This window comes from Tupaia chinensis, unplaced genomic scaffold (genome assembly GCF_000334495.1).
Source record: "Tupaia chinensis unplaced genomic scaffold, TupChi_1.0 Scaffold000272_1, whole genome shotgun sequence".
Taxonomy (NCBI): Eukaryota; Metazoa; Chordata; class Mammalia; order Scandentia; family Tupaiidae; genus Tupaia; species Tupaia belangeri.
In genome coordinates this window covers 5,051,598-5,071,835 of record NW_006159754.1, presented here as the reverse complement: position 1 = coordinate 5,071,835, position 20,238 = coordinate 5,051,598, and the positions used below count along the sequence as shown (strand labels likewise).

Here is a 20,238-nt window from a genome sequence, read left to right as displayed (position 1 = left end):
TTCCCACCTGGTGGACTGCAGTTTGAGTCCCGGACCTGGAGGCTTGGTTTCTTCCTTTCCCTTTCTCTCTCTCTCTCTGGTCAAGTTAAAGTAATAATAATAATAGTAATAATAAACAAATGGAATGAAATAAGTGAATAATTAAAGGAAAAAGAAAACTAGCAGCTGCATCTGTTTTCTCAGACCCTGCATGTACGTGCCAGTGAAATGGCTCCCCACGGTGACTGTGACCCAGCACCCCACCAAATCCAACACTCTGGTTTTCACCATTATTCTCCCTGATGTGAGTGCAGAATTCAGTGATGTGGAGAGCCTACGTCTTCTCTTTATAATGTCTTCGGTGACATTTATCATCTTCTACAAAGAGCATTACATTGCACCTTGGATCCTCAGTGACCTTTCTAAATCTTTCTTCTCCAGGGCCCTTCTCCAAGGTCCTCTTCTAAACCCTCCTGCATTAGATCTCTTTCAGGGATTGAAGGACTCTGCCATTCTCCTCGAAATGCTGATACACCGAAGCCAGTGGGGTCTTATACGATCAAAGGAAAGTCTTCCTACTTTCCTCTGAGTTCTTGGTGTGAGAACTCTTCCTCTGCAGATTTTGACTTGTTTCTCTCCCACTTCTGAACACATGATTCTTAAATCCCTATATTTCATATTGGGCTTAGGTGGAATAAAAATACTCTAGTTAAACCATGCTGGCATGGAGAACACTGGACTATGCTGATAGTTATTTCAAGTTAAGGGGTGGACACACTTTTTTCACCTGATCGAAGCTGATTTAAATTTTAAAGCTTGGTTTTAGAATTGAACTAACAAGCTCTCAAGTAATGAAGCACAGCGCAGCAGGTCAGAGTACAGAGTTGATTCAGAATCTCATAAGAATCCTAGCACTTATTTGCTTTGTAAACTTGAGTAAGTCACTGATCTCTATGCTTCCGCTTTCTCATCTGTAAATAGGGATAAAAACTGCAGCCTCACTGGACTGTTCTGTGGATTAAATGAGATAATACATTTATTACCTCATTGTGTGTGTAAAGCACTTACAATCATGCCTGGCTTACAGCAAATACCCAGGAAATGTTAGCTTTTATTTTTTAAATTGTCCTAGCAGAACACCATTCATTTAAATTGCCTGACAGTCTGCTAAAGGTTTGATAATGATAAGTGTCTTGCAAATGAGCAAGTGGACTGGGCATAAGCAGAGCAAAATTCCCATGTCAAGAAAGTCCTAATTTGGCAATTTCTCTGACCAGCGAAACAAGACATAGTAGTTATCCATAAACTGAATTCAAACAACCGCCTTGTTTAGTTTCTCAAAATAACTCTGAAGATTAACAAACATGCTTCCCACTTCCTATTTCATTGTCAAGAATATAACAGAAAGTTGAGATGAAGATTGCATTTGTCACTAAGATAAGGATCTGTTGTGATTCACTGCCACAAACAAAGATAGCCAATGAGCCCCACAAGGACCAGAAAGCCTCATCCCTGTCACCCTGAATTGTCAGATGCCAAAGCCCAGCACCTCCATGATGGCCTACTGGATGCTCTGAACCCTCCGCCCTTGACTACGAGGAGATGGGCAGTTCCCAGCTGCTATAAGCACCTCACAGATGCTTTCTCTCGGGGATAACTGGAAATAAGCAAGCTCCAAAGAGCAAGTAGGCAGGCCTGCGTGGGTAACAAGTGACTCCAAATTAGGGAGCAACCTACACTCCAGTTGTGGCTCACTGCTACAGACTTCCCTCAACGAAAAGGAAAAACACGCTTAATTCAGGTTTTTCTGCCACATAGTATAATGTCTCCTAATCAGTTGGGAGGGATGATACAAGGAAATCATTGCTACGAAACTGAATGCATGATTCGCAACTTAAAATAATAGAAGTATATCAGCAATTACTCTTCACTCACTTGCTCTCTGATGTTTTAGAAAGAGGGATAGGCATGGAGAGGTACTTATTCCTAAACTACTCATCCTAGAGGCCAAAAATCCAGGTCTGGCCCCAGAGTATGCCACAACTTTCAGTTGTGCAGCAAGGGCATAAATGTTTTAAACCATTTTTTTTAAACACTAGAATATTCTAGAACAAAGACAATCACTTGACTTATGGTAAGATCTTCAGAGAGAGAAATACGATATTAAAAATAATATTAACGGGAACCAGCAGTTAGCGTAATGGCTATGTTGTTGGACTCCCATGTAGTCAACCGTGGTTCGCGTCCCGGACCCGGTGGCTTAGAACTCACGCCAGACGTGTGTGTGTGCATGCCCAAGATCCCGAGAGGAGAATGGAGGAGAAGGGATTGCGGCATGACCATCTCCCCTGGGGGGTGATTTCTCGCTTTCTGTCTCTCTGTCTCTCTCTGTCTGTCTGGCGAGCGCATGCGCCCTGTAGTGAAAACCTCTCCAAAAAATAATAATAATAATAATAATATTAATGAGAGCATGTATTAGTCACTTAGGAGAGACTATTCACTATAAAAGCTTTACGTTCTTTATCTTGTTTAATTCTCCCAGAAACTCTGAGACAAAGATGGCATTATTATCCCCACTTTACAGATAAGAACACTGAGGCACAGAGAGGTTCAAAACAACTTGTCCAAAGTAATATGGCTGATTTTGTCTGATTCTCCTCCCCTCAGGATTTAAGCCCCATCCTGTCTTATCGCAGGCATAAATACCATGCTGCTCAGTAGTGGCAGCTGTCAATGTCAACTGTCGGTACAGACTCAGAGGATACAACAAGCCACAGGATCAGAGGAATCAAGATGTGTGCAGTATTAGGACAATAAAAGGAAGTAAAAAGAAACAGTCTTTCATTTCTCTCTCACCCCACCACACTACCTTGAATTTAGAACACTGGTCAGAAATAAGACAAGTTTTTCTTCCAGAAAGAAGAGTTTAGCATCATACACCTACTGCCTTTTCTTAATTCAAGACACTCTTAATGTTAATTTCCTAAGGAAAGAGTAATTCTGCAAAGTAAGACCGTTAATGTCAGCTGACTTCAGCTCGCTACAATGGAAAGACTCAACATGAGACCAAACCAGAACATGACCCTTTCCAGACATCCCTCACAACTTTCAGCTACTTGGGTTTCAATCTTCTTGGAAAAATGCAAATTCTAACTTAAGCCTGACCTTAAGATAATAAGCTGGTAGTATTCTATCACAGAAGATCCTTTTATAAAACCCTGGGACTTACAAAGCATCACAGAACTCAAGTTATGTCAATATATGCAATATTTATGGGACCAGAAATCGGGAAGTGGAAATTTACTGTCTTAAATGGTGTTCAGAAGGAAACAGTATAAAAAGGAAATTCTTCCCCAGATTTCGATGCTAGATTAGCTAGTGTAAGTTACTAGACTATCTTTTCCTCACTGACATTGTAGGATGAGGGAAGGGTGAAACTATTCTAGAAAAATGAAATCAGGAAGAAATGAACACAAAGAAATTGAGACTCGGTAATCCAAGACTAAGATTAGAATACTGGTTCTGCTGAAAGACCTTAAACAAAGCTATTTTATTTTCCTTGTCCTCAGTGTCTTCATCTATAAAATGGAAATACTACTGGGTTATTGTAATAATGTAACGAACACACAGTGAACAGAAGACTGTACTTCCTCAATAATTTAGGCTGTTAGCATCATTATTACTGCTACTACTGATCCTGCTATTAAGAATACCTGAAAACATCATGACGAGATCATTTGGGGACAGAGGATTAAGAAGACGAATAGAAAACAAATGAGAAGGTCATTTCATTTACTGCTATAGGTAACAAGGCTAGCCTAGATTTCAGCCTTGTTTTGGCACTGTGCCTAATGTCTAAACCAGGCCCATCTACCTGCGTGATCTAAATGTGCTGACAGTCACAGCTGGGCTGGTGGAACAGAAAGCTCCACCAACGGGATACCCACATGAACCACAACTGGATGACTAACACTGGCTAAACCAAGGAGCTTCTAAATCTCCAGTCATTTCTCTTTCCTTTTAAATGAGTCCCCCACCCTCTTTATCTTAAAGGCAAGGTATCAATCCTTTTAAAGAGCTCTTCCTGTTTTCTATATTACTTGCACGTTAATAACAGGTGTTCTGTGGGAAAAGGAACTATCTATTATCTTATTAGCTGGATCCTCTCATACTTCCTTGCCCATCAAACCTCCATGTCCCCATCTCCAGGAAATACATTCTTACAGAACCAAAACGCGCATGGCTCTTCCATGATTCCTTGTCATAAGCTGCTTTCCCAGCCTCCTTTATGAGAAGTCCTGTGATTCAAAAAATGAACCATGAGGTTTATTTATTTATCACAGTTATTATGTAACTATTTATTACAGTCTTTCAGGGACTGTATGGGAATTTCCTCTGCTAATGAAAAAAAAAACAAGTGCCATTTGAGGACAGCCTCATCTGGGCAGCCTCTGTTCTTCACCTATACCTCCCACTCAGGTCTTTGAGTAAAATTATAACGTCCAGACTTGCAGGAGCCATCCGCAACCATTAGCTCTATACACGGGGACAAAAGGTGAGCACAGAGCACACTGAAGCCTATGAACAGAAAGGTCTGGGTTCCGCTGGCGTCTGGACCTAGTCTCCTGAGCAGTCTTCATGTCTTTTGAGAGGTAAATATTTCAATTGCTCATGCCACTACTATTTAGAAATTCTGTTACTTGCAGCCCAAATTAACCAACAGTAAATTCTTTAAAAGGGAATAGAGTATGTAGGGTTTACCAAACTCACTTCTTGCTTTTTTTATTTTTGTGGCTTTTTGTATTCATGTGGGAAAAAGACAATTGAGCATTTGTATTGCTTATGCCCAAAACGGTAGTTAATAGAATAATATAAAAGAAAGTAAAAAATAAATAAATAAAATGCTTTTCACATGGAACAGAGTTTCATAAATAGAGTGTTAAATGCTTTTCAGTCTGAGGGGACCAGCAGGTGGCATGTTGGTTATGGTGCTGGACACTCTCACATGGCAGACCATAGTTCGAGTACTGGATCTGGTAGCTGGCTTTCTCACTTTCCCTCTCTTTTGCTCTCTCTCTCTCTGTGTCTGTCTCTGGTCAAATTAAACAAATGAATGAATAAATAAATAAAATTAAATAATAATTCTTTAAAAAATGTTTTTCAGTTTAAAGTTATGTGGCATTTATAGATATAAGCATGGGTAAAACTCAAGAGGGTGTCAAAAACTCATGATTAACAAAGCTGCAGTTTTGTTTTTGCCAAAATTAAATAATTAAAAATGTTTATTTACCTTTTTAAAGAATAATTTTATTTAACTTTATTTATTATTATTACCAGAGAGAGGTAGAAAGAAAGAGCAAGGACAAGCAAGAAAGAGACACCAGGTCCAGGACTCAAACTACAGTCAGCCACGTGGGAGTCCAGAGCCATTAACCACGAAGCCACCTGCCAGTCCCTTATTTACCTTATAAAGATAATGTTGAAAGTGGAGAAAAATAGTCCCTGGCCTTCTCAAAACCTAAGTCAAAGCACTTTGAAGGCTAAGAAGACAGTTGCAAAGGCATCCACAGCCACAATAAAAAGAAGACCCATAAGTCATCCCCCTTCTGGCAGCCTAAGACACTACAGCTCTGACAACAGCCCAAATATCCCTGAAAATACCCTCGAGAGAAACAAGTTTAACCATTTTAGCATTATCAAGCTTCTCATGACCACTAAATCTGTCTTGAAGAAGACAAAAGACAACAACACATTTGTATTCAATGTGTCTGTCTGGGGCAACGTGTACCACACCCAACGGGCTATGACACCAATGTAGCCATGGTCAACACCCTGACCAGGACTGGAGAGAAGAAAGCTAATGTGTTTCACTGGCTCTTGTGTATGATGCTTGGATACTGCCAATGAAACGAGTATCATCTAAACTGAGTCCAGCTGTCTAATTCTAAATATATTTTTCTAGTATAAAAAATTTATTTTAAAAATGAACACATAATACCACAAAAGAAGGACTGCAGCTTAGGCAAGAAGGATTCTCTCTTCCAGTCTGCAGAGGGAGCATGGCCCCACCAGCCCCTATGTCAGACTTCTGCCTCCAGAACTGTGAAACAATAAAGTCCTATTGTTTCAAGCCACTCATTCTGTGGGTTGGATACAACAGCTGTAGGAAACTAATACATATAGGAAGGAATACTTTGCTTTTACCTTTAGGAGAAATTTGGAGGGAAGGTCTAAGCCAGATATAAGGTACTTAACAAGAATAATAAGACAGCTAACTACCTTACAAAATAGATCTTTTGGGAATTTGAGCCTACTTAGGTGCTAGGTTTGTTTTTTGCATTTCAAAAGTGCATAGGGATAGTGCTTAACCCCTAAGGTCCCATGTGGGAGTGGTCTGAAATTAGGTAATTATAAGTTATTACCAGGCATGAATTGTATATTATATGCTATTATTCATTAATCTATGAGCATCATTTGACAATCTTATTTTTACAATACAATATTACCAGTATTGCAGCATCCAGTCTGACAGATTTACAAATACCTTTATTACTCTGGAGGCAAATATGGTCTATAGGTGGCCATCGCTCTAATACAGTGATTCTCAGTAGGAGGCACCAATGCACCCTGGCAATATTAAGCCACTCTGGAGACATTTTGGGTTGTCACAACTGGCGGGGGAGGTGCTACTAGCAAACAACAGGTAAAGATCCGAAATACTGCTAAAATACCTTAAGTTGCACAGGACAGCCTCCTCCCTCCAATAACAGAGAATCACCAGACCCAAAATGTCAACACTGTCAAGGTTGAGAAGTCCATTCGAGCAGTACCTGAATATCCTAATCAATGCTTTAAATACCAAAGAATTCGCTTTTCTCATTCTAAACTTGTATCTTTCTGAAATTTGGCAGAGTGGACTATTAGAGTCCAGAGTAGTCCAGACATAATGAAAACTTGAAACTTCCTTTAAATATTCTAAAAAAAAATGAAACTTTCTGTGCTCAAAGACAGCCCCAGGACCCCTAACCCAGCCCAGCTCTGTAATATGCGCAGTAATACATGCACTGCAGAACTGAGGGCCACACACCTCAGCAATCTACGGAACGTGGTCAGCATAAACCATCTGCCAGTCTGGATAGAAGGAGGAAGAGTAACTGTCCTCCCAAGCAGTCTCTCCCAGTAGCTGGTAAGCCTCCCTGAAGCTGAACACCACTGGAGGTCGAGCAGCTAAGCTCCTTGACTGAAACCTGGAATTACAATCAGGCAGTGTGTGGTTGGATCAGTCCTAAAGAGCTGGCACAGGTAAGTACTCTTTATCTGTATCTTGTAGCCAAGCCTAAATTATTGCCTTGCTCAAAGCTCTTGTATCTCCTTTGCTGCTGCCTCTGGCATGCAGAGCATTCACAGTTGCCTCCTTGAAGCGATCGTGTAGATAGGGCTGCAGTGCATACTGTACATTTTTAACCAACCTGTTTAACAAGCTTCTACGGTCTGCTTGTTACCCTCACCACACAGTCAGGTCATAAACAACTTCCATCTCCAATGCTATTCCCTAAGTTAAGAGCCCAGTAGGTTATGGTAGCTAATTAGTAAGGCAAGAAAATGCCCATCTTGTCAAAGGCCACCTTAGGTACTCAGGTGACACTTTCCACTGCAACGGAATATCTAGATCTTTCCTCTATTAAAAATACAAGTTCAAATATACCTGAACAACATGAAATACAATGGCAAAACCACCTGTGGAGAGCAAAGAACGTGGCTAAGTAGAACAGCATATATCTTAATTCTAACTTTCCAAAACCTAGATTCATTGAGTAGTTCTGCACAAGTTCAAGAATAAAAGATGCACTGTTCTGGTTTAAATACACCTAATGTTTTCACCAAGTCACCCAAGTCATCATAATCAGAACTACATATTTAAAATTGGCTTGGTACTGTCAATGTCCATTTTGTCATTTAAATCAAAAGTTTAGTTACAGTTTTTGGTCCACTGAGACAGAACAACTATTTCAACAGCTGGAACATGTTAAAAGTCAAGAGTTCTGGTATTTAAAGAGGCATACATAATTATTCTCCTTTAAAAACAAAACACATTGAATAAAGTCAAGAAACCATGCTATATTGTAAGAAACCAACGAAATATAAAAATTATAACTCCTCCTCAATCTTTATTTATAAAATTTACTTAGCTACTAGAACTATTTAGACTATCTGAGGTAAGAGAAATACATTCTCCTTGGAGATATAGAAACACTATTTTCCTAAGTATTAAAAACATATCAGCATTTTAATGTATTTATCATAGTCATAGTAAGGTTTTTTCAGGGTAGATCATACAGAGTTTTCATTTCAGCTAGACAGCCAAGCAGCTGAAATAACTCATACTATGGTTTCATCAAAAGGAACGAGAAAAAAAGTTTAGTCTGTTTCAATTTTATTAAAATTCTCAAGCTACAGTCTGCAAGTCAGAAATATCATCGAAAGAAATCTTTCACGATAAATTTAGACATTTACTTTATATCTGCATAGTGGTCTTTTTCTCTGATTCTCTTCACCTGGCCTAAATGTAGCCCCATGAAGTACCTCTACTCTGATTGTATGCCATCAGTTCAGCCCCTGTTGTTTCCTTTATATGTGGAAATACACACAGATTTAGGTTTTTTCTCTACGTTCATGTTCTATATATGGTAGAATATTTATGTAGGACCAGCAGGAAAGTATTTTACAGTCGTATATGTATTGGGTACATTTAATAAAGACTGTTTCCTAGGGAAAGGCATGCACTCACGTGCGTGCATGCATGTATGTGTGTGTGTGTGTGTGCGTGTGTGTGTTTTCCGAGTGAGAACAGCTTGAGAGAACAAACACTGTGAAGAAAAGTTTCCTCGGAACCAGCAGATGGTGTAATGGCTATGTCACTGGACTCCCATGTAGTTGACCACAGTTTGAGTCCCGGATCCTGTGGCTCAAACTCATGCCAGGCATGTGTACATGTGTGCCCAAGATCCCGAGAGGAGAATGGAGAAGAGATTGTGGCGTGGTCATACCCCCTGGGGGGTGATTTCTCACTTTCTGTCTCTCTGGCGAGCTCACGTGCCCTATAGCAAAAACCTCTCCAAAAAAGAAAAAAAAAGTCTCCTGCAGTATTCTTCCTGGACATCTCCCTAGAGCTGGCCATGACTGCACAGCTAGCATACAGAAGCAGAAATCTGAAGTAAGAAGAACATACACCTGGGAATCAACTGGTTTATTTTAATCCCTCAGAAGGGAGTATGGCTAACACCTTCTCAGTCACAGCGAACGTTTTAGACTGAGAAGCATTAAGAGCAGTGGGTTTGAAATCAAGCTACGAGGAACAGTAGATTTACTCCCTCACCTGTTCTCAACTGGACTAACTTTAATCTTGTTAAACAAAGGTTCACAGCAGATGCTTCAAAAACACCGAATGGGAGTAATAAGCGTCTTCCCTCTCTAGGGAATATCATGAGATTAAATGATATAAATGCATCAAAGGCTTAGAACAGTGGCTCATGTTGGACAAAATCATGATGCAAATAATGACTGAAATGACTGAAGCCTTAACTGCATAAGTTAAGAAAATGAAGCAGAAACGAGACTGTATTCAATGTGAGGAAACTATACATTAACATCTCAAGCTTTGTTTATTTTTTTACATAGGGCATGTGTGCTCACCACAGAGAGAAGAGAGAGAGGGAGAGAGAAAGTGAGACCCCCCCCCACACACACACACACTACTGGAGATGGCCAGGCCATTATCCCTTCTCCATCCACCTCTCAGGAACTGGGGCACACACACGCATGTATGCCCAATGTGATTTTCAAGACCTGGTTCTGGGACTTAATCCACAGCCAGCCATGTGGAATCAGCCTTAACCTGCATGCCACTGGCTGGCCCCTTCTCAAGCTTTTAAAGGATGCCCTCACAGGCATCTGCATTACAGAACTTTAAATCCGGGATATCTAGCCAGCAAAACCAGATGAGAGCTTACCTCTTCTTCTTGGTGATAATGAGCACATCATTAAACAGAAAGAAGTAGACCTGCTGTTTGGATGTCCTCTTTGAGAAAAGCACAGTGTCTTCTACATAGGCTGTCAACTCTCCTCTTTTTACCAACCACCGGGAAGAGGAGACTAAAGGAAAAGGCTACAAGAACAGGAAACCTCAGTGCAAAAACCAAATCAAAATCATTTTTAAGATTATCAAAAGTAAGTCGTAAATCTTACATTCCAACAAACAAGACAAATTATGGTACACATCATTATTTTATAGGTGGATAATAGTGAAATATAACTGGAGAAATAAAGTGAATACTCAGAGAGAAAATGAAAAAGAACAATTTATCTTCCAACATAAAAACCATTACTTGCCAATACAAATCTAAAACTTAATGAGAAAATGTTAATGGGTCGATAAAAAATTACAACCTTTCTATTAACTCTCAACCGAAAAAGAACACCAAAGTAAAGAGTCACTTAAAATTGAAAAGCTATTAATATAATCTATGCGTATCTACTATAGTTATTTTATATATCTCAAATTAGAATCCAAACATACAGAAAAACATAGATAACTATAATTAACAAGAGACAAATATAAAAGTCTGCCATTCACTTTATAAACTAAAAAGGCTTTTTCTTATTTTTTTCTTTTCTTTTCTTTTTTTTTTTTTTTTTTTTTTTGAGAGGTTTTTTTTTTTTTTTTTTTTAGCTATAGGGCATGTGTGCTTGCCAGAAAGACAGAGACAGAGACAGAAAGTGAGAAATCACTATTCGGGCAGGATGACCACGCCACAATCCCTTGTCCTCCATTCGCCTCTCAGGATCTTGGGCATGCAAGCACATGTGCCTGGTGTGAGTTTAAGCCACCGGGTCCGGGACTCGAACCGTGATCGACTTTATGGGAGTCCAAGAGAAAGAAAAATCCTCAGAAATTTATGTTTTGTCTACTGATTATCCACTTAGTCATATGTGGAGGGAACACCTATTCTTAAGTTTATGGTAGTTTTCCTTATGGAAGTTCATCCCCTGTAAACACCATGCCTCTTTCTGGCTATGAAAAAGAAGTTCTTCCTAAATACTCCATCACAATCTCAAAGAATATACCCAAGGAAGTGCATACTGTTTTTTCTTTATACAGTTTTATACAAACTGATGGAAGTTCTCAAAACCACAGGAAATCCTAACTCTTTTTTGTTGTGGTTGTTTTTTAAGAGGTTTTTGCCATAGGGCATGTGCGCTCACTAGAGAGACAAAGACAGTGAGAGGGAAAATGAGAAAGCACTCCCCAGAGGAGATGGTCATGCTGCAATTCCTTATCCTCCATTCTCTTCCTGGGATCTGAGGCATGCATGAACATGCACCTGACATGATTTTCAAGCTACTGAGTCCAGGGTTTGAACTGTGGTTGGCCATGTGGGAGTCCAGAGACATCACCACTAGGCCATCTGTTGGCCCCCAATCCTAACTCTTAAGAGCTTGCCACTACTATGACATCTATTGGCCCCCAATCCTAACTCTTAAGAGCTTGCTTCCTCTCGTTCTATATCTCTTTTTAAGTTACCAGAAATGCCTGCTAACAGACATCTAACTTAAATAACTCTATGCATAAAATAAATAGAAGTTCATGGACACACAAAACATAAATGTGGTGTGGTGCAACCAAATGTCATCCTTTTCAGGGAATAATGACTAAAAATAGCTAAAGGAAATCAAGACTATTAGAGAGGAAATGAGAAGGCTAAGAAAGGATTTCAATTTTTTTTTAACTTTATAAAGGGCTTTTATAAGAAGGTTGCTCATCAGTCACACATTATTTTCCTGAAAGTTCAAAAAGAAAGATGAAAGATTACAGCTAAACTCAAACTTTTCAAAACTGCTATTAGAGGAGTCCATGGAGTTTCCAGCCTCTCCACTCCCCCCACCAAATCTTGAACCAGGCAATTATTCAAGAGCGATAGCTGAGACCTAAAAGGTCAGTAGACACAGAGATTTCTTGATAATGCTGGAGAACCAACCAGCACACAGAAGAGGTCACCACCAAGACTCGTGTATCAGGCTGGGTTCCACCAAAGGGCCAGAACTACCGGGAGCACCGGGCTATCTTACTATTGCATGTCACCCTCCAAGGTGAACCAAGGACAGCATCATGGGCAAATTCCATTGTTCATGCCACCCTAAGACTATTCTTAGTTTGGGAGGAGTGGGTAAAGCTTTTTTCATTGTTTTGTTTTTAAAGAAGATTGATTTTTATGGACTCCTCTTACTCCACTAGGCAAAAATTAATTTCCACCTAAACACCTAAAACTATAGCTTTTAGGACCAGCATTTGGCGTAATGGCTATGTTACTGGACTCCCGTGTAGTCGACCACGGTTCAAGTCCCAGACCCGGTGGCTTAAACCCATGCTGGGCACATGTACGTGTGTGTCCAGGATCCTGAGAGGAGAATAGAGGAGAAGGGATTGTGGTGTGGTCATCCCCACTGGGGAATGATTTCTCACTTTCTGTCTCTCTGTATCTCTTTGTCTTTATGGTGAGCACACATGCCCTATAGCAAAAACCTCTCCCCCCCAAAAAAAAAGAAAAGAAAGAAGAGAAAAAGGAAAACTGGCTTTCATTAAGCTTATGCTTCTTTTGAAAACAAAATGGGACATAATAAGTGGGCTTTTAAAACTCATTGTTAGAAGACCCCATTCATTAAGACAGTTCTTTTGGAAGAAGATTTAAAATGAGTAAGTTGAAAAAGTCTTTCTCTGGTCCCTGAAGTCATCTTTTAGATGGATATCTGGCTGTCACTTCCCTACCTACTTAGAACTTTGCAGTAGCCCCCAAAAGGATCTTCCGCAGTTCCAACTCTTGGCCAGCTTGTGCCCTCCTCTTCTTGGTCCTATCTAGAGCCTAGTCACATGAAGTACTTCTGATCTGAGCAACAGCAGCTGAAACTATGGCTCTTTATTCCTGGAAGACTCGGGTTTCAAGATTCAGCTCAAACATACCACTAGTTTGAAGTACTATGAGCCTGATTGTTCCAAGCTCCCTGACCCTCTATTCCTCATCCTCTTCCATTTCCAATGCTACTATTGCTATATGTTTTTGTTGTTATTTTTTTACTATAGGGTGCATGCTCTCACCAGGAAGAAAGAAAGAGAAAGTGAGAAATCACCCCCTGAGAAGGATGGCCATGTTGTAATACCTTCTTGTCTATTCTCCTCTCAGGATTTTGGGCATGCACCACACACACCCACCATGTGTTTCAAACTGCCAGGTTCAGGACTCAAACTGCACAGTTAGCTATGTGAGATCCAGCTGCCTTAACCTTCTGGCCACCTGCTGGCCCTTCATTCCCAGGGTTTTTAACAGTTCTCTGTCTATCGAACAGCTGTGGACTTTGAGCCTCTGTACTGCAGCAGCCTTCTGCTAGACTAGAAGCTTCCTGAGGACAGGTACCATGCTTTCATTTTCCAATTGCCTTCCACAAAGAAGATGCTCCAGTAAATTTGTTGAAAGAATGCATGCATTTGAATAAATCATATAATGTCTTTGAGCCTCTGTTTTCTAAGTTAAAAAGAAACCGAGGCCAGTAGAAGGCATAGTGGTTAAGGTGCTAGACTCCCACATGGGCTGACCAGGGTTCAAGTCCAGGATCTGGTGGCTTGAAACTCACACCAGATGCATGTGAGTGTCTGCTCCAAATCCTGAGAGGAGGATAAAAGAAAAGGGATTGCAGTGTGGCCATTCTCCCTGTGGGGTGATTTCTCATTTTCCCTCTGTCTCTGTGTGTGTCTCCCCCTCAGGTGAGTGTACATGCCCTAAAGCAAAAAACTCTAAAACGTTTAAATAAATAAACTGAATAAAATACCTACTAGTACCCATAAAGTGTTATAAGGTCCTAAGATTTTGTATTTCTAATTAATACTCATTAGTATTTCTAAATGGTCTGAATTAGGTACTCTATTATAAATCTATACTTAACAATATTTTCCTTCAGGCTCGCAAATACTTTAATCATTAAATTAAAAGAAAACAACAGAAACTCATCCATTAACAATTGATGTTAATTACTTACTTTTAAGGGATAAGCGTTTTTCAATTACAAATTAATTTTGTGTTCTAGAAAGACAGAGGTTCTTAGAGAAAACAATTGATTTTCAGTGCAGGGAAAAAAAGAAACATGGTTAGGGATTTACCGTTTTTTATAAAGAAAATGATTGGGGTTATTTTTATTTTTAAAAAGGAGGAGATTTATAAACTGTTGTCAGGGGGCCAAGTAGACTTCATGGAGGTTAAGATGGCTGGATCCCACATGGCTGGCAACATGGTTAAAGTCCCAGGCCTGGCAGCTTAAAAATCACACTGAGTGTATGAGAGTGCATGCCTCAAATCCTGAAATCCTGAGAGGAGGATAGAGGAGAAGGGACTGTGGTGTGACCATCCCCTCTGGGGAGTGATTTCTCACTTTCTCTTTCTCTCTCTCTCTCTCTTTTTCCCCCATGCCAGGCAAGTATATACATCCTATGGCGGTAACCAAAACAAGAAAAAAAAAAGAAGCTGCTGTCAGATATATTTTCTAAAATATTAAGAAACAAATTAAAATGACAAGATTCTTTCTGAGAGTTAGGAAAAAGATGAATTCTACAACTGCTGTAAATTTGCATATAACAACATTATACTACTTGAAATGCATGTGTGGGGTGTGTGTTGTTGAAGCACCCATCTGTTTCATGGACCGTGTTTCTCCATCTGAACCATTACCGTCAGGGTGTTGCAATGGAAGAGATTACACTGACTTGCAAGTCTGATACCTGGATGCTAGTTCTAATTTTATTACTTGCCAAGAGATTCTGTGGACAATTAATTATTATCTGGGCTTCCTTTTTCTCACTTCTGAAAAAGAAAGGCATATAGTTGCACTAAATCAGTCATCTCAAACGATATGAAATGGCAGAAAATCTGCTCTCTGCAGAGTACCATGAAATACTGATCACCGTAATTCCACTGCATGAATTAGAAACACTTTGCTAGGGAAGAAAACATGACCAGTCATTTTAAATTGCTTAATAAAATTTATATGTTATAAAATGAAATAGGATCACAGTCACTCGCCATCTGTAAAGAGCTCATCTGAGAGCCGACGAAGGAACAGCCATGACCTAGATTTGCCACTGACTGTCATTTTTCTTCTTTGTTCACTGTCATCTGCTCATGAATAGCATCAGACAAGCAGTAACAGGCAGCACACATTCAAAGAAAAATGGTGGCCAAAAAGCTCCCAGATTTGAAAAGAACTGCCCATTGATGATCTTGTTTGCAAACAGGAAAAGGAGTGTCTTTATTTGATTTAGGAGAACATTCTGGTCCAGTTCATGAACTAGCATTATGTTATTGAGCATTTCCAGAATACTCAAGAAAGAGTCTAAAATTCTATTATTTTAATGACCCTTTCGTCCAAGTTTGGTGTTTTCCTGGGGGTGAGAGGAATGTCTTCTAAAATAATACCTAACTTCGTGGTCTGGAGAAAGGTCACTTTGTCTGATACAAACAAGAACAGAACTGCCTGAAGCATCTGTGGCTCCCTCTGCCAGTCTCGCTTAGCAATTTATGGCCCTTGTTTGAAGAGCAAATTCCTATCCACTTTGTTGCCCTCAACTATCTCCATTTAGATAAGATTCAAGCAAGAGCAGTAAGCCACACAGGTGTGAGCATACCTTAATTTTAAATTCCAGCTGGGAATTAATCGTGTACATCATCTCGGTCCTTTCCATCTTCCTGGCTCCTTCATTGCACAGCCGAACCAACTGAGAACACAGAATAATAAGAAGGGTTACGAGGTGAAGAAAAGAAACCTGCTTTTCAATACAGATCTCTCGAAGGAAATAATTAAGAGTCTGGGAAGCCCCAGAGACTTGTTTCTGACAGTAACAGAACTCACAGTTTTACACAGTAAAGACGTTTTACCCAGTTAGAAGGGATGTGGTTAAGATGGGAGGACAGTAAGGGAATGAAAAGTCCTCAAAGCTTTCAGGGACACACACCCTCCATGTGCCCTCTTACTGCACTGTGCCCTCCACACACTCTCCACGCTCACTGCACACTCCAGGTCTCTGTCCATCCTGTCCTGTCTGCTATCCCCTTTGTCTTTATTGATGGGAGCCCCACCCAACCTCAGAGCAAGTTGCATCTCTCTCTGTCCTTCTGAATCACAGCAGACGACCCATATTTGCCTTTGGAGGGTACACTGAGGCACGCTATGTGCAAAGAACATGATCAGTAAATGGGATGCTGAAAGAGGGAAGTCTTGGGACCAGCAGTTAGTGTAATGGCTATGTCGCTGGACTCCCATGTAGTCAGCCGTGGTTCATGTCCCGGACCCGGTGGCTTGAAACTCACGCTGGACACATGTGCGTGTGTGCCCAAGATCCCAAGAGGAGAATGGAGGAGAAGGGATTGCAGCGTGGCCATCCCCCCAGGGGGAGATTTCTCGCTGTCTGTCTCTCTGTCCCCCTCTGCCTGGTGAGCGCACGCTCCCTATAGCAAAAACCCCTCCCCCCCCCCCCCAAAAAAAAACGAAAAAAAAAAAAGAGGGAGGTCTTCAAGGATGGCCAGACTAAGGGAAATTCAGTTTAATTAGAACCACTGAATTATCTCCAAAGCATATATACTCACAGTCCTTTCATGAGTATTTAATACATATTTAGTTCACAGGTCTAAATCAAAACAAATTTTGCATCTACAATTGCCTATTTACTAGAAATTCTTAAAAGAAAAAAAAGTCAGTGTAATGGTCATTGACCATGAAGACAAATGTGATTATTAAAAATAAAGGCTGGAAAAACGTTTTTGAAAAGGCTAGAATTAAATTATTCCCAATATTACTGCTTTGTTAGGTAAGTGACACGTGCCCATGATTATTAAGAAACTAATAAAATAATGATGATACTACAAAATAAATAAAATAGTCCATAAAAGATCTGACCTAACCCTAGTCTGCAGAATAGTTTCTCTTTTCCTCCTATGCTTATATAAACATATACATACACAGATATATAGACACAAATTTCCCTTTTATTTTTGTAAGTGGATCATTATATACATATCTATGACTTTTTTTGCACTTATCAATTGCTACAGATTGAACGTTCATGTTCACCCCCCAATTCATATGTTAAAATCCTAACAGACAATAGGATAGTAGGAGGTGGGGGATTTGGGAAATTAAAGAGATCTTTAGGGAGAGCCCACTTGATTAAGATTAATACCCTTGTAAAAAAGAGACAGGATAGCTTGTCTCCTCTCTATGCTTTTCTCTCCACCATGTGAAGACAGGACAAAAAGGCAGAAAATTGATCCTTAGCAGATACCAGATCTGCACATACCTTGATCTTGACATTCCAGCCACCAAAACCATGAGAAATAATTGTCTATTATTTAAGCCATCAGCCTATGGTATTCTGTTAAAGCAGCCTGAACTAAGATAAATATTTCTCTTTACAAATATATTATTAACTGGAAAAATAGTTATTTAGTGCCTATTATATTTCAGGTGCTAAGGTTATAATGATATTTAGTAAGATACACAATCCTTAACCTCATGGAGAGGCAGAAAAGATATACATAAAAACCTAAGACTGAGATTGAAAGGAAAAGAACAGAGAAGTGGGAAACCTCTCTCTCACTCTCTTCGTTTAGAGAAAGATTTTTGCTATAGCACGCTTGTGCTCACCAGAGAGACAGAGAGAGACAGAAAGACAGAAAGTGAGAAATCACCCACAGATGGGGGATGGCCACACTGTAATCCCTTCTCCTTCATTCTCCTCTTGGTATTTTGGGCACACACACACATGCCTGGCATGAGTTTTAAGCTGCCAGGTCTGGGACTCAACTATGGTTGACTCTGCTGGGAGTCCAGCAACATTAGCATTACACCTTCTGCTGGTACCACAGGGAACCTCTATTGAGAGGTCATTTGAGGCGAAAGCTGATGAAGAAAGAATTGGTATTGAATAATCAGGTGGTCCATGCAGAGGAAACACCCTAAGCAGAGGCCCAGGAGAGAAAGCACATGTGTGTGTTGAGCAAGTGAAAGAAGATCCTGACATGAAGGAAGGCGTCATGGGCTGAAGACAGAGATAGGCCAGGATCAGATCCTGCAAGGTCTTAGAGTGTATGGATTGTATTCTAAGGGCAAAGACAAGCAACCATCAGGCTCTATGCAATCCAGTTGTTTATGCTATAATCACTGTATGGACTTGCCACAATATATTCAATTTTCTATTGATGGCTCCTTCAATGATTACTCACTTGATTTGTGCATTTGGAGGGTCTATCTATCTTTAATTACCATATATATTTAGCTTTGAATGGAGTGACGGGCTCACTGATGCTGAGACTGATGGCTACTACCAGGTCAAAGCCAAGATCCAAAAATATCCTGGTGGAGTCAGGGCCAACCTGAAGCTGAAATAACTCGAACGAATGAGGCATGTCAGGGTGAAATCTAAACACTGTAACAGATAGGCTTTGCTCAGGTGATAGAGAGAAATCACCCCCAAAAGGGTGGCCATGCTGCAATCCCTTCTCCTCCATTCTCCTCTTGGGATTTTGGGCACACACACATGTGCCCTGCATGAGTTTTAAGCCACCTGATCCAGTACTCAAACCACAGTTGACCATGTGGGAGTCCAGCAATACAACCATTACTCCATCTGTTGGTCCCACTCAGGTCATTTTTATGACATCTCTTGCAGAGTATGTTCACAGCACCCAGATCTATGTTCCTAGACTTGGTCTGTCTCCTTGGCTCTAGATCCAACTACCCAGATATCATCTCTTTTTGGATAACCTACAGCCATCTCGGACTCAGCCTGACCAAATATGAGCATCATCTTCAACGTCCTCTTGACCCTGACCCCACATTTGCTAGCTCAGTGGCTAACACCAGCATCATCTTCCTCCCCAAGATAAAATAATACCACTCAGATCTCTTCCCCTGCTTTGCTCTCCAAATTCAAAGTCACCAGTCTCCTTAATATTGCTATCCACTTCTCTCCTTCGCTCCACTCCCTGAACTGAGGCTCAGACTCTTCCCCTGCATGGATTACTGGCTGCCTAATTCTCTCCATCACCTCTGTCCTTCCCTTACATATCCTCCAAAACAATGATGTCAATCTTCCTAAGTTCAAATTTGATCATGAAACTCAGCTGAAAATCGTGAGGTACTTATAGCTTTCAAAATTGTGTCTTAGCAAAGCCCTCAGGATCTGACACCTACTTACTTGATCTTTAACCTCACTACCTCATCTTAGCTCCAGTCCTACCAGATGTCCAGCCAAAGCACACGCTGCATCCTGCCTTGATGCTTTCCTCCTGCAAACCTTCGTCTGAACACCCTTAGCTATGCTATCTCCAAGTGACTCCTTCTTAACTCAATTAATACCTCTTACTTGTCTTTCAGTTCTTAACTTGGCCATTACTCTCCCTAAAGACTGGAGAGCAAAGACTGTGAAATTTCCCTGTTTCTAAGCCAAGCCCCAGCCCAGCATCTAAATACAATGTGATACTCTGCAAATGTTTCTGTATAAACAAACCACTTTCCGTTTGTAAATCATTCAAAGAAAGAAAAGAAAAAGAAAAGAGGGCTGTTCTGCAGCCTAGCAGTTACAGAGCCACATCCTACATAGCTGACCTCGGTTTGAATTCTGGCCCTGGCAGTTTGGAAAACCCACCAGCCACAGCGTGTGTGTGTGTGTGTGTGTGTGTGTGTGTGTACATGTGCATTCAAAATCCTGATGAGGGCCAGCAGGTGGCATAGTAATTAAGGTTCTGGTTGCCCACGTAGCCATCTGCGGTTCAAGTCCAGAACCTGGTGGCTTGCTTTCTTACTCTTCCTTTCTGGTGAACACATGTGTCCTATAGCAAATTGAAAAAAAAAAAATTAATACAATTAAATTTTAAGAAATTCTTTAAAAAAATCTGACAAGAGGGAGAAATGCAGGAGAAGGGACTGCAAGGTGACCACATCCCATTGAGGGATAATAATTCAGAGCTAATGCCATTTCTCTCTTTCATTTTAAAACGTGATAACTATAAAGGAATTGATTCTTCTTCTTTTCTTTTACTTTTTCTTTTTTTTTTTTTTTGTTTATAAGCCAGACAGTGTGTGTGGCAAGCAATGCCACTAGTTAATTCACATAAATTAAAACAAAAATAATTTCAATGTATCCAATTCAAGAGAATAACAGAA

General features: G+C 40.3%; 1 protein-coding gene across 1 annotated transcript in view; it reads right to left on the bottom strand.

Annotated features, from left to right (window-relative positions):
- The window catches only part of ARHGEF26 (Rho guanine nucleotide exchange factor 26), a gene marked incomplete in the record, with an annotated part of 134,204 nt that overhangs the window by 24,456 nt on the left and 89,510 nt on the right, over window positions 1-20,238 (bottom strand). The window contains 2 exon segments of the mRNA XM_014588297.2: window positions 9,990-10,144; window positions 15,704-15,793. Of these exon segments, the coding sequence (XP_014443783.1) occupies window positions 9,990-10,144; window positions 15,704-15,793 (245 nt within the window).